The following is a 17585-nucleotide window of genomic DNA, read 5'->3' as shown; positions in this document are numbered from 1 at the left end:
CCAGTCCAGGACTCCTCAGTGCCTGTGGCTGCTCCCCTAGCCTCGTCCAGACTAGTCAGTGCTCTCCTCCTAGTGGGGGTCAGCCAGAACCCACCCACCAGGCCTCCTCAGCCCCAAGCCCTCTATCTGTGGGTACAGGGGGAAGCGCCGCTTGTTTTTTCCCATGTGGGATCTAAACTCCCTGACCAGGGACTGAACCCATGCCCCCTGCATTGGAAGCACATAGTCTTAACCGCTGGACTACCATGAAGCCCCAGAACACCGTCTTGTATCATGGTCTTTTAGTCAGCTTACGGTCACCGGTATCCTGGGTCTCTCTCATGGGGACTGCAATCCAGACGCTGCATACACAGATAACCTTGGGTCTTGCCCCTGCCCCAAATACCTGGGGTAAAAACTGTCCCCTCAAAGCCTGAGGATGGGCCCTGAGGGGACTGAGCAGGGGCTACCAGCAGGTTTCCTGAGCCAAAGGTTTATTGTTTAAGAGGTAACTGACCCTTGCTTCAGGCTCAGGAGGCAGGACTGAGGCGCTGCCAAAGCCTTCCACAAACAAAACCCCACCCTCAGGGACTCAGTTCGGTGGGGGCTGCAGAACAAGCAACAAGGACTGCACTTGGAAAGGAGTAAAGGCGAGCTTCAGGCGGTTGTCCCGGAGGAGCAAAGGGCCAGCAGGGTCGCGGCGCTCCAGGAGGTCACAGCTGCAGAACAGGAGGCGATGAGGGCCCCACAAGGGCAAGACCCCCACTGCCACCCCACGCCCCAACTCACAGGACGGCCTCCTGAACCGGCAGCGACGTGTGCAGCCAGCAGTCGCTGTGACTGCCGTGGGCCTCATACAGCCGCAGCAGGAGCGTGCGGCCCTGGGGGCTGGTCTCCGCCTGCGGAGGGAGGTGGGTGGTGGGTGGGGCCGACACTAGGCCCGGGCCCGCCCGGGCCCGCCCCGCCCCGCCCCACCCCCGCCCTTGCCTGCTTGACTGTCTCCAGCACGACCGCTGGCGAGGAAACTGAGAAGGCACTCCAGGCGGCGGCGGGCGCCGGGCCCGGGGCGGGCAGGGCCAGCAGGGGAAAGTTGAGGCTGTAAGCAGCGGGGATAACGCCAGCGTCCTGGAACGAGCCTGGGCACAGACCGGAAAAGGGACGTGTGGTGGAACATGGGGTCATGGCACCGGACTATGAACGTTTTCCCCACTTACGGCAGCAGAGGCCGAGAAGGGCAGAGGGGTATGGGGCGCAGCACTCACCCTTGTGCGGCATCAGCGCGTAGGTGAACTCGTGCCGCCCCATGTCCACGGTGGCGTCAGGGGACTTAGGCGCCCGCAAGCTGGGGTGGGAAGGGTGGGAAAGGGACAGACCAGAGCTGCTGCAGTTCTATCCTGGCAAGACCAGGATCCCATACCAGTCCCTGGGGGAGCCCCCCACTCACAGCGAGAGGCTGAGGACGTTGCCCCGTACTGACGCGCCATACTTGCAGTCATTGAGCAGAGCCAGCCCAAAGCCATGCTCTGACAGATCCATCCAGCGGTGGGCCCACACCTGGAGCGTAGATCAGAGACCCACTTGGTGGCCCCCCTCCTCCGTGTGCTTCAGAGCTCCTTGTCCTAGACTGAGGGATGCTTTGGGACCTCATGATTGATTGAATTCCAGCTCTTACCTCGGGAGGCCCTGGGCACACCACACAGCCTGTCTAAGCCTCAGTCCCTCATCTGGGAAAGGTGGATTAAGAGTACTTACCCCACCAAATGGGCATGAATATCAAACTGAACATAAAGCACTTGGCACAATGCCTGGCATACATGCCAGGAACCATCATGTTCCTCCTCACCCCATACCACACAACTAGTCGTTCCCCAGCCAGGGAGGAGCCAAACCTTCTACCCCACACCACCCCATGGCAGACCTCAAATCGAGCCCAGTCCCAAGAGGTGTTGTAGTGGGTGGGCCGCTGCAGATGTCCAAACTGGACCTCGTAAGTCGCCTGGGGGCTGCGCACACGGGCAGGGAACTCCACCTTCAGGAACTTGTGGGCCTCGTGCCAGTGCACCTGTCGGGGGGTGGGGGTACAAGGGGCTGGCCCCTCCTCACCAGCCACACCCAGGGAAGATACCCCACCACCCTGCCCCCTGCTACCTCAGTGTGGAAGCGGACATAGGGGCAGCCAACGTCCAGCACAACCTCCTGGCTGAGCCGACTATTAGGACTGATCTGCAGCAGGAACCAGGCGCTGCCCCGCACGCCACCCTCAGTGCCCACTGCCAGGGTCCCTGCCTGGCCCAGCACTGGCTTCCTGTGGAATAGAGGGGCGAGGCGCTGAGCCAGGACAGACTGGTGGAGTGGGCCCAGTACACTCGTTCGTATTTCTACCACTGCCGCCCAGAGCCCTGCCCAGCCCGCACCGTGTTTCTAGGTGGTAGTCCATGACGTCCCACGCATCCCAGTACAGGGGTACATCGTCAAACAGCACAAACTGGTTCCCCACGGCACCCTCAGCAATGGCCTCCCTGGAAGGACATGGACATCAGTACAACTGAATGACCTTGATCTCCCCAGCTGTTTGAGGTGGGCGGGGTGGAAAGTAGGGAGAGTAGCCCGTTCCACGTGTGGGTCCCAGTCCAGAGCCACTCATGGGCTGCTGTGGTCAGCTGTGGCCAGGGGACAGAGGGAACGAGAGGTTTGGGGTCCACCTGCCAGGCACTGGGAGAGGGCAAGGGGTTAGCACCTGCCGGAGGCCACCAGCACCAGGGATGTCAGGCGGCCAGTTGGGTCCAGCCTCACTCGGATGATGCCGTTGTCCAGAGTCACAGAACCGTCAGTCTTGGTGGGAGGGGGCCTTGAGGCTAGGTCTGCAGGGGCTTCCCACAACCAACAGCCCACCCGACCCCCAGCCCTAGCTCTGCCTCGCCACTTGCTCCAGATTGGGGAGCTCAGAACTTCCACGTTGTTAGGGACAGCCCAGGACAGCCCCTGCCCCACCGCCATGCGCCAGCACTCACCTCTTGCACTACGAACACAGGCTGCTGGGGCAGCAGGGGCTGCGGTGAGGTGGGGGTGGGGGCAGGAGCATAGCCCATGCCGGGGACAGTGACCAGGGCTGGGGAGGAGCCTGGGTGTCAGTGCGGCCTTCTTGACCTTTCAGGAACCATACTTGGGGCAGGGTAAGGTAGGGTGGAGCGGGTGAACACTCCTCCTCCTCTCTGGCCTAGGGCACCCCGGGGCAGAGACCCCCAGGGGAATGTCCCTGACTCTCAATTTGGCCTTGATCCCTCCTGCTACAGTAGCCACCCTTCTCCCCAGCTCATACCTAAGCAGTGGGCCCCACCAGGCCGGGGCAGAGCCAGCACTTCAGTGCGCTTCCAGGGCAGCGTGTTGACAATCAGAAGGCCCTCAGGACCTGGCTCCCCAGCACACAGGGCTGCAGCTGCAGCACTGAGCAGTGTGTTGCCATGGGAACGGATGTCTAGGGAGAGACTGGTTGGTTATGGGCGGGCAGGGGGTCAGGGTGACCCCTGAATGTCCCATGGGGGACACTCTGGGCACTGCACTGGGTGCGAGAGCCATGGAAATGTTGTCAGCCTCACCTTCATAGTGGCACATGGCTTCCTCTGCTACCAGCTGGATGCAGCTCCCAGTCACCACATCATGGAACTGGGTCAGGAGCAGGAGCCTGCAGGGGCCAAGGGCAGGGCTGGGAAGGCCGGGAGGGTGGGGAAGGCCGGGAGGCTGGGGCAGCCACAGAGGTGTGTGGGTAAGGTTAGCAGGTGGCAGGGGACAGAAAACAGGCTGACCTCCAGAGATCCTGCAGCAGGGCAGCTGGGTAGAGGAACTGGGCACTGCGGGCCAGGGCCAGGCTGCTGAGCAGCTCCACGTCATGCAGGATCCGCTCACACTCCCGGTTCCCCTTCTTGATCTGAGCCCAAGTGAGGGGGACTCAGTCTAGAGCCTTAGCAAGCATCCCAGGCCCCCTCTGCCAAACCCTTCTCTTGCTCAGTACCCCTGATGCTCTCCAGGGACTCCTGGATAAAGCCTTGTGTGTTATCTGCCCCCAAAGCCTGCCCCCTCAGAGATGCTAAGTCCTGCCACTTTCAGGCTCCTGAGCACCCAGCTCTTGCACTCCTCTCAGCTCTTCCATGGAACACAAGCCTCTTCCCCCGGTCTGGGCCACTCTAGGGCGCCCCCTCCTCGCTGGCTCAACAGCCAGTCCCTGACCTGGGCATGGGTGGTGTAGGTGCCATTGTGTAGCTCCAGGAAGAGCTCCCCAACCCAGGTGCACAGCTGCCCCGAGTGGCCCTCCAGCGCTGAGAAGAGTTGCTCCGGAGAGGACAGCTGCACCCTGAGGGAGACTGCAAGCTTGGGTCTCCCAGCCTGGGCCATGCGACTTATCCTTCCTCCATGCAAGTGGGACAAGAGCCAGCCCCAACGGAAAGAAGCCACCCCCAAAAGACTCCCTGTCCAGACAAATCCAGGTCTGGACACCCCCAGGAGAGTTCTGCCTCAGTGGCTTTAAGCCCCTTCCCACCTTTGGCTTTTCTCCCACCCCACCTCCAGGGCAGAAGCTGGGAGGAGCCCATGATCTGGGATCGGAGGGAACAAGGTTGAGGGGAGGTGCTGGGCCCAAAGTTTGAGCAGAGGAAGGGCTCAGGGCAAGGGCAGAGGGTGGGGTAGAGCGAACCCAGGCCAGACCTGGGTAGCCCGTCGGTATTGCACAGCCGCTTCAAGCGGTCCACCATGGTCTGGGTGGGGCCACCACCTCCATCCCCAAAGCCAAAGAGAAAGGCGCTGTGGTTGGTCCGTCCCTTGTCCCGGTTTTTGGCCACTGTCTTCAGCACCTGGACAGGTGGGGGCAGGTTCACACCGGTCAGTTTCGGCTGGATACCTGGCCCCCTCCAGCCTGCCTCCCTTCCCGACCTTGGCCACAATGTGCCCTCTCACCTCCTCTACACTGCCCTGCATCCCATAGGAGTCACCAGGCGGGAAGTGGGCCAGCACCTGGGAGCCATCCAGCCCCTCCCAGAAAAAGGTATGGTGCTTCAGGCAGGGAGATAGGTGGAAGAGAGAGGCCAGAGTCAGGGCTGAGGCAGAGCTGGGCCTCCCTTACCTGCCCGCCCAATTGTGTGACCCCGGGAGAGGCATGCCTTCCCTGGGTGGGGGCTGGGTGGTTTGTCCAGGACTCCTCAATAAGCCTGGACGAGATGTTCGGGCCAGGAGGGACCCAGGCCTGCTCCAAGCCTGGCCCCCCAGGGCCTGCTCACCGGGAAGGAGTTCACCAAGTTCCAGCTCAGCTTTTGGGTGAGGAAGCGCTTGATGCCACAGCTACGCATGATCTGGGGCAGCTGCGCGGAGTAGCCGAATGTGTCTGGCAGCCAGAACTGCAGGGAGAAGGCATCTGGGGTGCGGGGACCCGGGAGCGCAGCAGAGCAGCCCAGCTGCAGCCCCTCTTCACTCAAGGACAAGCTCTGGCCCCCTCTGCCTGCAGGTGCAGCAGCTCCCTGCCTACCTCTGAGCACATCTTCCCGAACTCCTGACGGAAGAAGTTCTGACCCTGCAGGAACTGCCTCACCATGGACTCTCCACTGGGAAGGTTCCCATCCTGGCCATGAGGGAAGAAGGGGGCCACTGGGGTCAGCACCAGACAAGACGGGCAGGGACTCAGGCAACCACCCCATCCAGAGAAGCCAGGGCTCTGACACTGGGGGAAGCCAGTGCCCTGGAAGCGTCCATCTCCTCACTTCAGCCTAACCATCTGTCTGCCAGACAGGAGGTATCTGGGGCCGGGTCACACAGATGGCCCATCACAGTGCTTGAGAACCCCACCCCTCTGGGAGTCCCGAGCCCTAGGATTCCAGGGACTGATAAGAGGGCATGAAGGACCTGCAGAAAGTCACCAGCACAGCCGAGGACAGAATCCTTGATGGTAAGGCCTGAGGCTGAGGGGCTGCAGATGGCACTCACCATTTCCACCCAGGTGCCCCCCACGGGCACAAACTGCCCGCGGCAGGCGAACTCCTGGAGCCGGGCATGCAGGCCAGGGTAGTGGCTCCTTACCCACTCGAGCTGCTGCGCCTGGGGGCAGATGGGGTTGGGGCTGGCCAGGAGCAACATAAACCCCACCCAGGGCTGAGTGCCTGGGGCTCAGTGGGTGGGCTGAGAAGCCCTGGGAACCCCACACTAGCACCCCCTGGGCTCCGGGTACCACTCACACAGCCGTCCCTCTGACCTGGGAGCAGGCAAAGATGAACTCGGGGTTCCGCTCCATGAGCTGAACGACTGTCACCCAGCTTCGGGCACATTTCCGCACGGTCTCCTTGAAGGGCCAGAGCCAGGCTAGGCGGGGAGGAGGGTGAGGATAGAGGGAGAGCAGCCAGGTCCCCAGGCCCTCACAGACCTCCAGCTGTACCTGTCCCCTAGCATCCGTCCAGGCGCCTCCTGGGCCACAGAGGGTCACTGCAGCCTCCCTCCCTCCCATCCCATCCCATTCCCTGCTGAGTCCTGTGGCATCTCTCCGGAGCTGTCACTTTTACACGGCTGGGCTAACGGGGCAGTTTTATAGTCAGGAAGTGGGGGCCCCCTGGATTGGCCTTATTCTGGGGTTTAGAGGATCCTTTAGGAAGCGGCAGGGGTGGCCCCTCCCCTACGCACACAGAACACATCCCAGAACAGAGGGCACCACTTCCCTGGATGGACCCGCCTGGGCCAGCTGTCCTGCCCAAGGCACTGCTGCCTCTCATAACCTCTAGGCCTCGTCAGTTTCTTCTTTACCAGCCCAGACCTCCACATCCCACGCTTTGGCACAGCAGAGAAAGCCCTGATTCTGTGGCTCAGAAACTTCAGCTGCATCAGAATCAATACCTTGGGAAGTTTGTTAAAAATGTCATTTCCTGTAAGCCTCTGACACTGCAGACTCATCAGGTTCCGAACTGAATTCCTGATCCTCCCCAGGAAGCCTCCCCCTGTGCTTGCGTTCCCATCTCAACTACTTCCACATCACTCCTGTCTGAGGACTCGGGCACCCTTGTCAAATTCTTACTCATCCTCATTCTGTTCAAAGGTCACCTCCTCTAAGAAGCCCTTCTTGAATCTGCCAGACCCAGCTGGGTTAAGTGCCTCTTTTGGGCTCCCCGGCTCCCCATACTTCCCTCCATCATGGCAGCAACTGTCTCTGCCTATTTTGTGATCATCAATCTCAATAATCCTACCCGTTCCCCCAATATCTAGCATGATGCCATCCAGGGCACATTTAGCAAAACCTACAGTCCATTCCCCTTTCCCCATTTTACACATGGGGAAAACTGAGGTCTAATAACAGTGCTTCCAGGGCGCAACAAGGTCTTCAAGACCACTCCTGACCCCCCTGCTGAGCCAGCCTGGCCAGCTGCTGCCCTACCTGTGTCAATGTGGCAGTGCCCCATGGCGTGGATGGTATGCTGGCTTTCACCCCCACGTTGGCCAAAGAACTTGGAGGCCAGGGCCTGGGCCACTGGGAAGGTCTCAGGCTGGGCAGGGTCACATACATTCACCATCTGGTTGGCAGTGTATAGGGCCTGGAAGCTGCGCTGGTTGTCCTCCCCGAGGCCCTGCAGCAGGGTTCTGCCCCTTAATCCCCATCTCAAGCAAGCAGAGGCTCCAAAATTAGACCCCAGCTGATCTCCCATGGGTTCTCAGCAGAGTTCCTCCCTTCCACCAACCCTGTGCTCCTGCTGGTCCCCCTGCACAGCACTGTCTCCCTCTTCCCCTTTACACAGGGAAGTCCTCTCAACACTCAGGCAGGCACAAAACACTCTCTCTATTCTGGATTCCTGGAGCCCCAGCTATGTGACCCAAGAAACAGCCTGCCTGAAACAGGGCTCGAGAGAGTATCCAGGTGGGGTGGGGGTGTTGAGTACCTTGGCGATCCCCAGCAGGAGCTCCAGGTCCACCAGGAGCTTGTAGACATCCCGGTGGAATACGGCCAGCTCAGCCCGGCTCACCTGGAACATCTTCTCTGGATCAGGGGCTGCGATCATGGATCCCTTTCCGGCCCCCAGGAGCCCACTGCAGGCTACTTCCACATAGAGGGTCAGGCTACAAATGTGGGGAGGCAGCCTCAGGCCAAGGGCCTAGGGGACTCTGGGGCTTGGGGAGGGAGGATCTGAGAGGCATCCGACAGACCCCTCCCATGTGCCCCCAGGATCTACCACCCAGAGGATCTCACAGTTATGTCAGGTGCGTTTGACAGAGGGTCACGGTGGAAACAGCAGACTACACCTACTTTCTGCCTCGGCTGAGGAGGATAAGTAGCTGAGTTTGGAACTGTGTGAATTATGTTGTTTAGACTTATTTCCAAAGCTGTCTATACAAAGCACTGCCTGGGTCTCAGAACCCTCTTAGCACATTAAAAACATGTTTGGATCTCCCAGGTCCAGCTTTCAGAGCAACGATCTGTCAGCCAACAGAGGCAGGCCATTGTTCGGAGCAGTGTGGTAAGCTGTGGTGCTGTTCTGCTCAGTCTTCGGAGAGCAAACGTGACTTCCTTCGGGAAGCCTTCTGGGACTCTTCCCCTAGTGCTCTCCTTGGTCTACAAGAGCCTTCTCCCATTCAGAGTGTTTTCTTTCAGAGACCTCATCAGTTTGTAATTGTATATGTACATGTGAGTCCCCCTTGCTGTCAAAGATCACATCATTCACCATCATAGTCCCCATGTCTGGAAACATCAGATACACAATGTTTAATAAACACTGAATATAATAAAATATAACATCTAAGCAGAGTTTTTTTGATGGTGTCATAAAATGCACAATATGGAATTTTAAAAAATCAGGACGCAAAATATCAAAGAGATACCACCTCAACTAGTAAACGCCACCTCTGAAAAAATTTCTGGGAAGAATGCTGAGCTGTTAATAATGGATATTTCTAGGTGATGGGGTAATGGGAATTATCAATATTTACTTCTTTGTGCTTTTCTGCATTTAATGTAGGAACTAAAATGCTATCTTTTCGGTCAGAAATATCCTACTTTTTAAAAACAAACTATGAAAAATAAATAAATAAAATAAAAACAAACTATGAGGGTTGAAGATGGTGGTATTGAAAGTGGATGTGTTTCTCTGGACCTCAGCGGCTCCTCTCCCTCTGGTGCCCCCTTCCCCTACAGCACTGGTCAGCCATAGTTCAGGGACTCACTCACCTCCGGGGGTCTTTCTCCCCTAGCTTGTCAGTCAGAATGTAGCTGGTTTTCTCTCCCTCTTTGGTCAAACCCTGGTGAGGAGGAGAATGAAAGAGACAGGGCCTGAGGCTTGTGGACAGTTCTGGTGAAGTATAAGCTAAAGGGGGCCAAGCCCCTCTACCGGACCTCTAGCACTAGCTCCTCTCTCCCAAGCCCAAGATTGACAAATCAGGGACCTCTGATAGCAAGTGCCCCCCACCCCCAACGGCAGTCAGCACCATGACCGCCAAACGGCACCTGTTGACCAGCAGAAAAGCTACTGGTCTTATGGGGCCTTAGGTAGGTGTCAGGTCCTTGGTGGCTTCTGACGGCCTCTGTACTCCTGAATAAACATCTGAAAGGAAACTCTATGAGGTCAGGGAAAGGTTTGCTTCATTCTCCACTAAACTCCCAGTGCTTAGCACAGGGACCTGCGTAGAGAGGGCACTCAGGAGACATCCACTGAGCCAAGGAAGGGAGGGAGGAAAGGAGGGGTCTGCTGCCTTTCTGCACAGGAAGAGCAACCCAAGACTGAGGGTTAGTCAAACTGAAATGGAAGCTGTGTGGACCCAAGCAAATGTGCTAACCTCTATATATCTCAGTTTCTGTCTGTGAAAAGTGAAAGTGTTAGTCGCTTAGTGGTGTTTGACTCTGCAGTTCCATGGACTGTAGCCCGCCAGGCTCCTCTGTCCATGGAATTCTCCAAGCAAGAATACTGGACTGGGTAGCTTCCCTTCTCCAGGGATCTTCCTGACTCAGGGATCGAACCCAGGTCTCCTGCACTGCAGGCAGATTCTTTACTGTCTGAGCCACTGGCCATAAAAACCTATCACATAGGATTATAAAGGTTAAACCTGATAAAGTTGGATACATAAACAAGGTACTTAATAGTGGCTCTATCTGGGGAATTGGGGGCGAGGTGATAGGGAGAGACCCATTATTTCAGGTAAAGAGGACTCTGTAAACTTTATACTATCCAGAACTGTTTCAAAGTCCTCCTCCCCAGCTTCCATAAGCATCTATTACATATAATAAAAATTAGTTTATTAAAAATTAAAAATAAAAAGTGATATAGTCTCCAAAGCCACCAGTCTGGCACCTAGCACCTAGTAAAGGCTTAATAAGTCCATCTGCTGTACATATTATTGTATTTGATTAGTAACTAGTTTCATCCAAAATGGGAGGATGACCAGTCAGTGGCAGAGTTGGCTTCGCATTACTTATGTTGAGACCTTAAGTGATCCGCTTAAATATAAGAAGGAACAATTACACAAGGGCCTAAGCAAAAACTCATCCAGTCCTGAAATCCTGATACCACCCTGCAGGCATAGCCACTCAGCTGTGGCTTCACCAGAGACCAGGGCTGAAATGTGGCCATACCCGACCCAGGGCAGGGCTCCTCACCTGGACAGGTTCCCCATCGCGCCACACCAGGCCTTCTCCATCACTTTCCCAGCGAAGGTGAACTTCCTGACCTACCCATGCCTCTGGGATGGTCAGCTCTACACGAAACCAACAGGTCCACCATCTGCAACAGAACCACTAAGATGAGCCTAGGGGTCAAAGCCTTGTCCTTTCAACATACTTCCTATGATTAAGGTCATCAAGGGCTTGAGACTTTCTGCCAGAATCTGCAGTACCACAAGGTATTCAGCTTTGATCTACAAGAAAGAAGCAATGGGGTGTGCAGCAAAGTGAGGGAAGGAGGCAGAGAATCAGGGGTCTGTGATCTGTCCTAGAGGGCCCTTCCTAAGAGATGTCACCGAACTGGGAGAAGTGAAGTGGAAGTTCCTCAGTCGTGTCCGACTCTTTGTGACCCCATAGACTGTAGCCCGCCAGGCTCCTCTGTCCGTGGAATTCTCCAGGCAAGAATACTGGAGTGGGTTGCCGTTCCCTTCGCTAGGAGATCTTCCCAACCCAGGGATCGAACCCAAGTCTCTCGCACTGCGGACGGATTCTTTACCAACTGAGCCACCAGGGAAGCCCGTGGGGAGAAGTGGGGAAGAGAAAATTCTTCCATGAAGGCTTGAGGAACCAGCAGAGGGTGCTGCTCTGCCCCAAGTGACTGTCTAGGGCAGAGAGCCGACAATGGAGGCTTTTAGGGGAGGCAAGCAAGCTGGGAGGTGGGGCCCAGCAACTCCGCCCTCTCTCTGGAGCGTTACCCACGTGGGTCCGAAGCTGTCGCCGACCTGCGCGGGGCGGAAGTCCTGCTGGACTGCCTCCTGGTAGGGAAGTCTTTCGGGCGTCAAGAAGCTGGAGAGCTCGGCCACTGGGCAGCTGTCTCCGAAGAGCCTGGGCGGGAGGGGCAGGTGGGCGCGCGCTCGTGGGCCAGCCGGCGGGTGGGGATGCGCGTTCCCTCCATCCACCGCCGGGAGGGCTGCCCCACGACACAATCTCTCCCCACTCCCTCCTCCTGGGCCCCAGCACTATCTGAGGCGGATACTTTGTCCCTCGGCCCATGTGGCCGAAGCTTGGGTTTCCCCCAGAAGGGGAGGCTAGAGACTCGTGGATGCGGCTGGCGGGTGCCCTGGGCGAGGGGGCCACACCTGCCGCGGAGATTACAATCGGTAAAGTAGAGCGGCGACACGAATTTCTCCACTCGCTCCAGCGTAGTGCGCCAGTGCTTCAGGGACGGCGCCGCCGCCATCGCCGCGCGTTCGCTCCTCTCTCCTCTCCCCGGAAGGCCCCAGGCGCTGCCGGCGCGGTCCACGGCCTGGAACCAAAGGTTCCGGCGCCTCAAAGGCGCCTTCCAGGCCCGGGCAGCTTTCCATGGAACACCAGCGGCTCAGTGAAGCCCCGCTGCTCCGAAGTTTGAGCAGCGAGCTGAAAGCTAAAAGCTGCGCTTCTGAGGCTTTAGTCTTATCTCGGTCCGAGCTGGTCGCCACTGGGCAAATCCTTAAGTAAAATAGGAAGTCTGACGCTTTGATTCTGAGAAAAGCCTAGTACAGAGACAGACCGAAGGCACGACTGGTGGGAGCTTCGGTTGCTGCAGATGCAGGTCACCTAGTCTCAGAAGCTACAAGCGGAACCTCCTTGCCTATGGTCCTTGTGTCTGCATAAGGTGGCGCCAGGGACCGGTGCTTTCAAGCCATTCGGCGGACGTGTTGAATAGGGAGTGCTTTATACCCCAGTAACCTCAGGTTCCTCTACTAGGTGTTCTATTTTATGTATATGGCTAATTGCTGCCCATCGCCAGAAACTTAAAGACTTTGAGATGGCAGATCAGACATAGAATTCATGAGCCTAAGAGAATAATGCATTTCTCTACAGGGACTGATGAGTTCAGAGAAGCCATAATACCAGAATTTTCATAATACCTCCAATTTCACCCTCATGTTACTCTGGTGGTCTTTTGGCGGCTTTCCCCCACCTCCCTCCTGGGAATGGGATGAAATCTTCCTCTATAAAATCATTAGGAAGAAAAGTATATACACAACATGACCGACCCCTGATATTTTAATAGAAATACTGACCAAGTTTACAACACTTCAAATGCAGATCATAGGGAAAGGTGACTTAAGTACAGAATACCAAACATGACTTAAAATATAACTTGCTGCTGTAAGACAGGCTGAGCTGAGCTTGGAGCTCAGATGTCAGAAGGCAGGAGACAAAAATGCTGTTTGTAAATCCTGGCTGTAGGTGAAGCTCCGTTTTGGTTGCACTAGTAGGATTGGTCCTGAAACCCTATCCTGACCTGCAGGCAGCTGCTCTGGACATAACCTTCTGCAGACACAGCAATAGCTGGGGCTGCCTGGGTCAGGTTCAATCAGTTCCCCCTATTAACTCCAAGTCAACATGATCTTTCTTAAGCAAGCAGATGGGGGTGGGTTGAGTTACCCGCAGAAAACCTGAAGATCCTACCCAACCCATCAGTATCACTCCACCTTCCAAGTGAGGCAGTGCTGCAGCTTCACCAGAATCTCCCACAAGCCTTTCCTGCCACCTCACACATGTGAGCTGAGTCTCCTATAGTTGCCCATTCCTCCACTGCCCCCAACAAAAAAAGTCTAAAAATCAGATAAGCTTACCATTCATAAGGAAAGTCCAGAGCAAAAAAAAAAAATGTGGTTTTGTGGTGGTGATATTAGGGATTTTTAATTAAAAAGCAAACAAAACCACACAGGAACACTGTTGTTTACTTTGACTACAGTAATGGTTGCTGGAGAAAAATTCACCAAAGTCCTGGGAGGGGCTCAGTTGGTGTTTGTTCAGAAAAGCCAGGCTGCCCACATACAAAAATCCTAGATCACTCATGTTTAAATATCTGCTGCTTTAAATTTATGTAATTAAAAATATATATATACATATATATTCCATTTGCAGTTGCTAATGTATCAAGTCTTCTCCCTCCTAACCCCATTTATACCACACACTGTGTACACACTTCTTTCAAACACTGGTTTGGTATTTAAGCTGTTCACTCCCATTTCCAATAAAGGTAAGAAAAAATAGAGAAGCACAAACTATACAGCTGCACAATATACCCATATATAAAATATTTCCAAACAGCTGAAATAAGGGGGTAGAATATGTACCAAAAGAATGAATAATTCTATTTTTTAAATCTGAGATATTTTGATTTGGGACAAGTACAACTGACTGCTAACTATTTAGAGCAAAATCTTGTTTTTGTACTGTATGTAGATAAGGAACCAAAGCCCAAATCCCTGCTTCAACAGTATTCTCTGGTGAGGACAAGGGACTTGTGTTGAGAGTTCATTCCTTAAGTAAGAACCAAGCTTTATTTATTTACAAAAAAAAAAAAAAAAAAAAAGTTGGGGCAAGAAGGAAGACAAGTTTTGCACAAAAGTACTACAACGGTAACTCCCTTTGGTAAAAAGTGTAATAAATGTCTTGTACATCTGTTCATAGGTACTAAATCTGAAGCCACATAGAACTATGGTACACAAGAAGCTAGAGCAGTTATGCTAGCACATCAAAGCATATTTCTTTTAATAAAAAATTGACAGTATGTACATTATTTACAAAAAAAAAAAAGAAAAACCAAGTTAAAATTGTGTTTGTGTGTGTGTGTGTGTGTGTGTGAGTAAAGCTGGTGGATGGCACTAGGGTAGACTAGTAAAGAAGCAGGTACAAAACAGTTCCACGGGAGCTAAAAAGGACGACTGATTTGAACTTGTTGAGGCTGAGAACCAGAGGAGAGAAGAAAGGGTGGGCAGCAAGGTATTCATCAGGAATCAAATCCACAAGATGATCAATCCCAAAGCCAAACTGCAGGTCCCAGAGAAAACCTAATGGGTGATCTAGATGTGCTCAAGTGACCAGGAAGAAAAATCCAATCCAGTTTTTTTTTTTCCTTTTTGAGGGGAAGAGGAAAGGAGCAGTGACCATCAGAGCTACAATCCATCTAAGCACTGGCTCCTCCTCAAGTCTGTCGTCGATGCTCGCCCAGCTCGTCCACGTGTGAACAGCATCCGGTTCCCTCACTGAAAGTCGCCCCAGGAGGCTCCAGTCTCCACTCTGCTGGTGTGTGCAAGCTGCGTGTCCCTGTGCTTGCGTGGGTTTCCTCCCCTCCAGGGCAGGCTAATAGCCAAAACCCCTGGGAAAGTTCCAACTCCGGCTTTGTAAGGGGTCACACGTTCCTTGTATGTAGCCCACTTGGTGCCAGGTTGCACCAGCCACGCACAGATCAGGTGGCCATGTCCCAGAGAGGCCCAGTGAGGCTTGAAAGGCATCTTCCTTGTTTCTTCAGTGTGTGCGAGTACACGCGCCCCCCACACACACCACCCCCCTCCAGTTATCTGCTCTGGCTTTGCAGTTACGGGGTTTTGAACACTGTGCCATATTTGACACGGTACTTGTTAATGCTCACAAAGTGCAGGGTCTCTGTGTCGCAGGTGGTGGTGCAGGGCACCAGGCCCTCCAGCCCCTCACCCATAAGCCACTTGCTGGTCTCCGCTGCCATTTCACGGGGCACATGCTCCTTGGTCCATTTATCTACCCAGGCCTGGAACCTCTGATGTAGCCGCTTGCTTACACGCTCATGGGACTGCAAAACAGAACAAAGAAACCATCCATGAACTAGGACTGAAAAACCCTTCGAATACAAAATCCAATTTTGTTCTAAAGTAGCTGAGGAAAGATGTGGGCTCAAGTTGCAGATCGTAAAGCCCCCAGAGAAATGCCAACCCAAGGTCTGGTCAGAACTAGCTCAGTGCTTCTCAATTTTGGTCTGCAGCATCACCACGTGGTGGCATGTTGGGGAAGGAGGAGGTCTTGGGAAAAATGTGTACAGAGTTCCTTGTTTCCATCAATCTGTATTTTTAAACCAGCAACCCAGACGATTCTAATGTACCCTGAGGGACACAATGAGGCTGTTGGTCACTTCTGTCACAGCGCAAGGCAAAGGGTTTAAAACCCACCATCCCTTCCTGCTATTATCCCACTCTGTCCATCAGATTGTTGGGCACAGCAGATCTTCAGTGGAGGTTTTTGTTCCTACCTCCAACATACTTGTTGGTGCCCATAAGCAAGGAAGGGAAGGTGATACAAAGATGAATGAGGTGTTTCCCAGCTCCCTACATCATTTGAATCAGACATGCAGACATATAACACACAGCACCTAGAGAGAAGTACATTAAATTGCCCAATCTGTGCTTCCCACTTGAATGTTCTGTAGTCCTTTGATCTGCCTCCCAAACCTGGTAATAACCCTTTCCTGTTAACAGACATACCCCTAAGCTTCCCAGTTACTCAAGCAAAATAAGCAAAGAAATAAAATCAAAAAACAAAAACCACCGGGTAGCATCCTTAATGCTCTCCATTCTCTTAAACCTCTCCACATCCAATCATTAGCACATCCTGACAATTGTATCTCCAATCCTTTTTTGGCATACAGCATGGCATATTGGATCCCTGACCAGGGATCAAACCCATGCCTCTTGCATTGGAAGCTCCAGCGTCTTAACCACTGGACCATCAGGGAAGTCCCTCCAATCTAATTAAAATTCCTCCATAATCCTGGTAGTCTGGGCAGTCATCTCTCATACGGATGAGAGCAGTCTTTTGAGTGGTCTCTGCCCATCCAACTTGGTGCGTTCGCTCACTCACATCAGTCTATATCTTTATCAACAAAGTCTCAATGTATCTCAAAACCCAAACCATAACCTGTAAAAATAATGTGGCCTCTGCCCACCTTTCCAGCTTCATGCATCCCACTTCCCCTATGGCTCAAAACACAATGATGTTTTACTTATTGTTTAAAGGCCCTGCCATGTGGCATTTGGGACTCCAGTTCCCTGACCAGAGACTGAACTTGCACCCCCTGCACTGAAAGAGTGGAGCCTCAACTACTAGGTCCCAAGCAAGTCCCCCGCAACTGATGTTAGCTTTTTGAACACGTGAAGTCCTTTCCTCCCTCCCAGCCTTGCACCTGCTTGTTTCCTTTGCCTAAAAAGTACCAACCCAACTCTGCACCAGGCTGGATCCTCACCATTGTACAGGCCTCAGGGGTCACCTCCTTAGGTCTTCCCAACAAAAGCAGGGCTCTGTGTGCCAGTCACCCTCGATCACCTCGTTTCTTTCCTTGGAAATGCACATCATCACACTGCCTTACATGCTCTCTCTCAGGGCTGTAGTCTTAGGGCCTGGCACAATACCTGGTACATAACAGCACTAGGACTTTCACATGTGAACATAGACAGGATTCACACAAGCAACACTACCGGAGATGTGAATGCTGGGAGTAGCTTCACTAGAAGGTGCCACCAGCTATTACTAAGCTGTCCCCCTACAAATTCACAAGCAGAAATCCTAACTTCCACCCCTCAGAATGTGACCTTATTTGGAAATAAGGTTGTTGCAGATACAATTAGTTAAGATGAGCTCATACTGTCGGAGGGTGGACCCATAATCCAGTATGTCTGGCGTTCTTTAAAAGGGGGGAAATTTGGACAGACGCACACTTAGGGAGAATACCATGCAAAAACGAAGGCAGAAATATGCAAGCCCTGCAATGCTGGTGATTGCCGGAAAACCACCAGAGGCTAGGAAAGGCAAGAAACAGATTTTCCCTCACAGTCCTCAGAAGTTTCAAAGCAACTCTGCCAACACTTCGACTTGGGACTTCCAGCCTCTACAAGTGTCAAGATAGTAAGTTTTTGTTGTTAAGTCACGCAGTCTTTGGTGCTTTCTTACAGCATCCTGGTATACTGGCTGAGGGAGATGTGTGGAGAAATTCCAAATACTGGTTCTCACCTGATGAGCCCGCAGCAAGGCGGTCCTCCGATACATGTAGTCCTCTGACTTGATCACATATACCATCTTGTAGGAATTCAGCTTGAATCTACACTCCAGTTTATCCAGGCTATCCGCATTCTCCATGGTCTTCTTGCTGTTTCCTTCCTTCCCTTCCTTTTCCTGCTGCTCTCGACCACGCTGACAC

The 17585-nt window shown here is 53.8% G+C and overlaps 2 protein-coding genes across 6 annotated transcripts in view; both read right to left on the bottom strand.

The window, feature by feature from the left end:
* On the bottom strand, window positions 267–11962 carry MAN2C1 (mannosidase alpha class 2C member 1). Of its 3 annotated transcripts, none has more exons than XM_018065991.1 (26): window positions 11725–11962; window positions 11345–11470; window positions 10583–10706; window positions 9161–9231; window positions 7878–8055; window positions 7379–7568; window positions 6212–6318; window positions 5947–6057; window positions 5492–5584; window positions 5247–5363; window positions 4927–5022; window positions 4678–4823; window positions 4204–4327; window positions 3783–3904; window positions 3576–3661; window positions 3280–3454; window positions 2991–3100; window positions 2717–2849; window positions 2394–2498; window positions 2128–2284; window positions 1898–2041; window positions 1424–1533; window positions 1242–1321; window positions 967–1115; window positions 769–878; window positions 267–698 (listed from the first exon to the last, which is right to left on the bottom strand). In XM_018065991.1, the coding sequence occupies exons 1-26, from the start codon at window positions 11823–11825 to the stop codon at window positions 572–574; spliced, it is 3192 nt and encodes a 1063-aa protein (XP_017921480.1). In that variant the 5' UTR covers window positions 11826–11962; the 3' UTR covers window positions 267–571. The 3 variants fall into 3 exon arrangements, with proteins under 3 accessions (XP_017921480.1, XP_017921478.1, XP_017921479.1); XM_018065989.1 differs by having other exon boundaries at window positions 2717–2811; window positions 2991–3088; window positions 3299–3454; window positions 11725–11959; XM_018065990.1 differs by having other exon boundaries at window positions 2717–2811; window positions 2991–3088; window positions 3299–3454; window positions 11368–11470; window positions 11725–11861.
* The window catches only part of SIN3A (SIN3 transcription regulator family member A), a 65964-nt gene continuing 62268 nt past the window's right edge, over window positions 13890–17585 (bottom strand). For 2 of the 3 annotated variants that reach the window (XM_005695121.3, XM_018065988.1), the window contains exons 20-21: window positions 17399–17585; window positions 13890–15191 (exon numbers count right to left, since the gene is read on the bottom strand). The exon at window positions 17399–17585 is cut by the window's right edge and continues 21 nt beyond it. In XM_005695121.3, the coding sequence (XP_005695178.2) occupies window positions 14961–15191; window positions 17399–17585 (418 nt within the window). In that variant the 3' untranslated portion in view covers window positions 13890–14960. The remainder of the gene's footprint in view (window positions 15192–17398) is intronic. The other variant, XM_018065987.1, reaches the window with a different exon arrangement.

This window comes from Capra hircus, chromosome 21 (genome assembly GCF_001704415.2).
Source record: "Capra hircus breed San Clemente chromosome 21, ASM170441v1, whole genome shotgun sequence".
NCBI lineage: Eukaryota > Metazoa > Chordata > Mammalia > Artiodactyla > Bovidae > Capra > Capra hircus.
The sequence above is the reverse complement of the archived record's forward strand: the minus strand, read 5'-3'. Positions and strand labels throughout refer to the sequence as shown.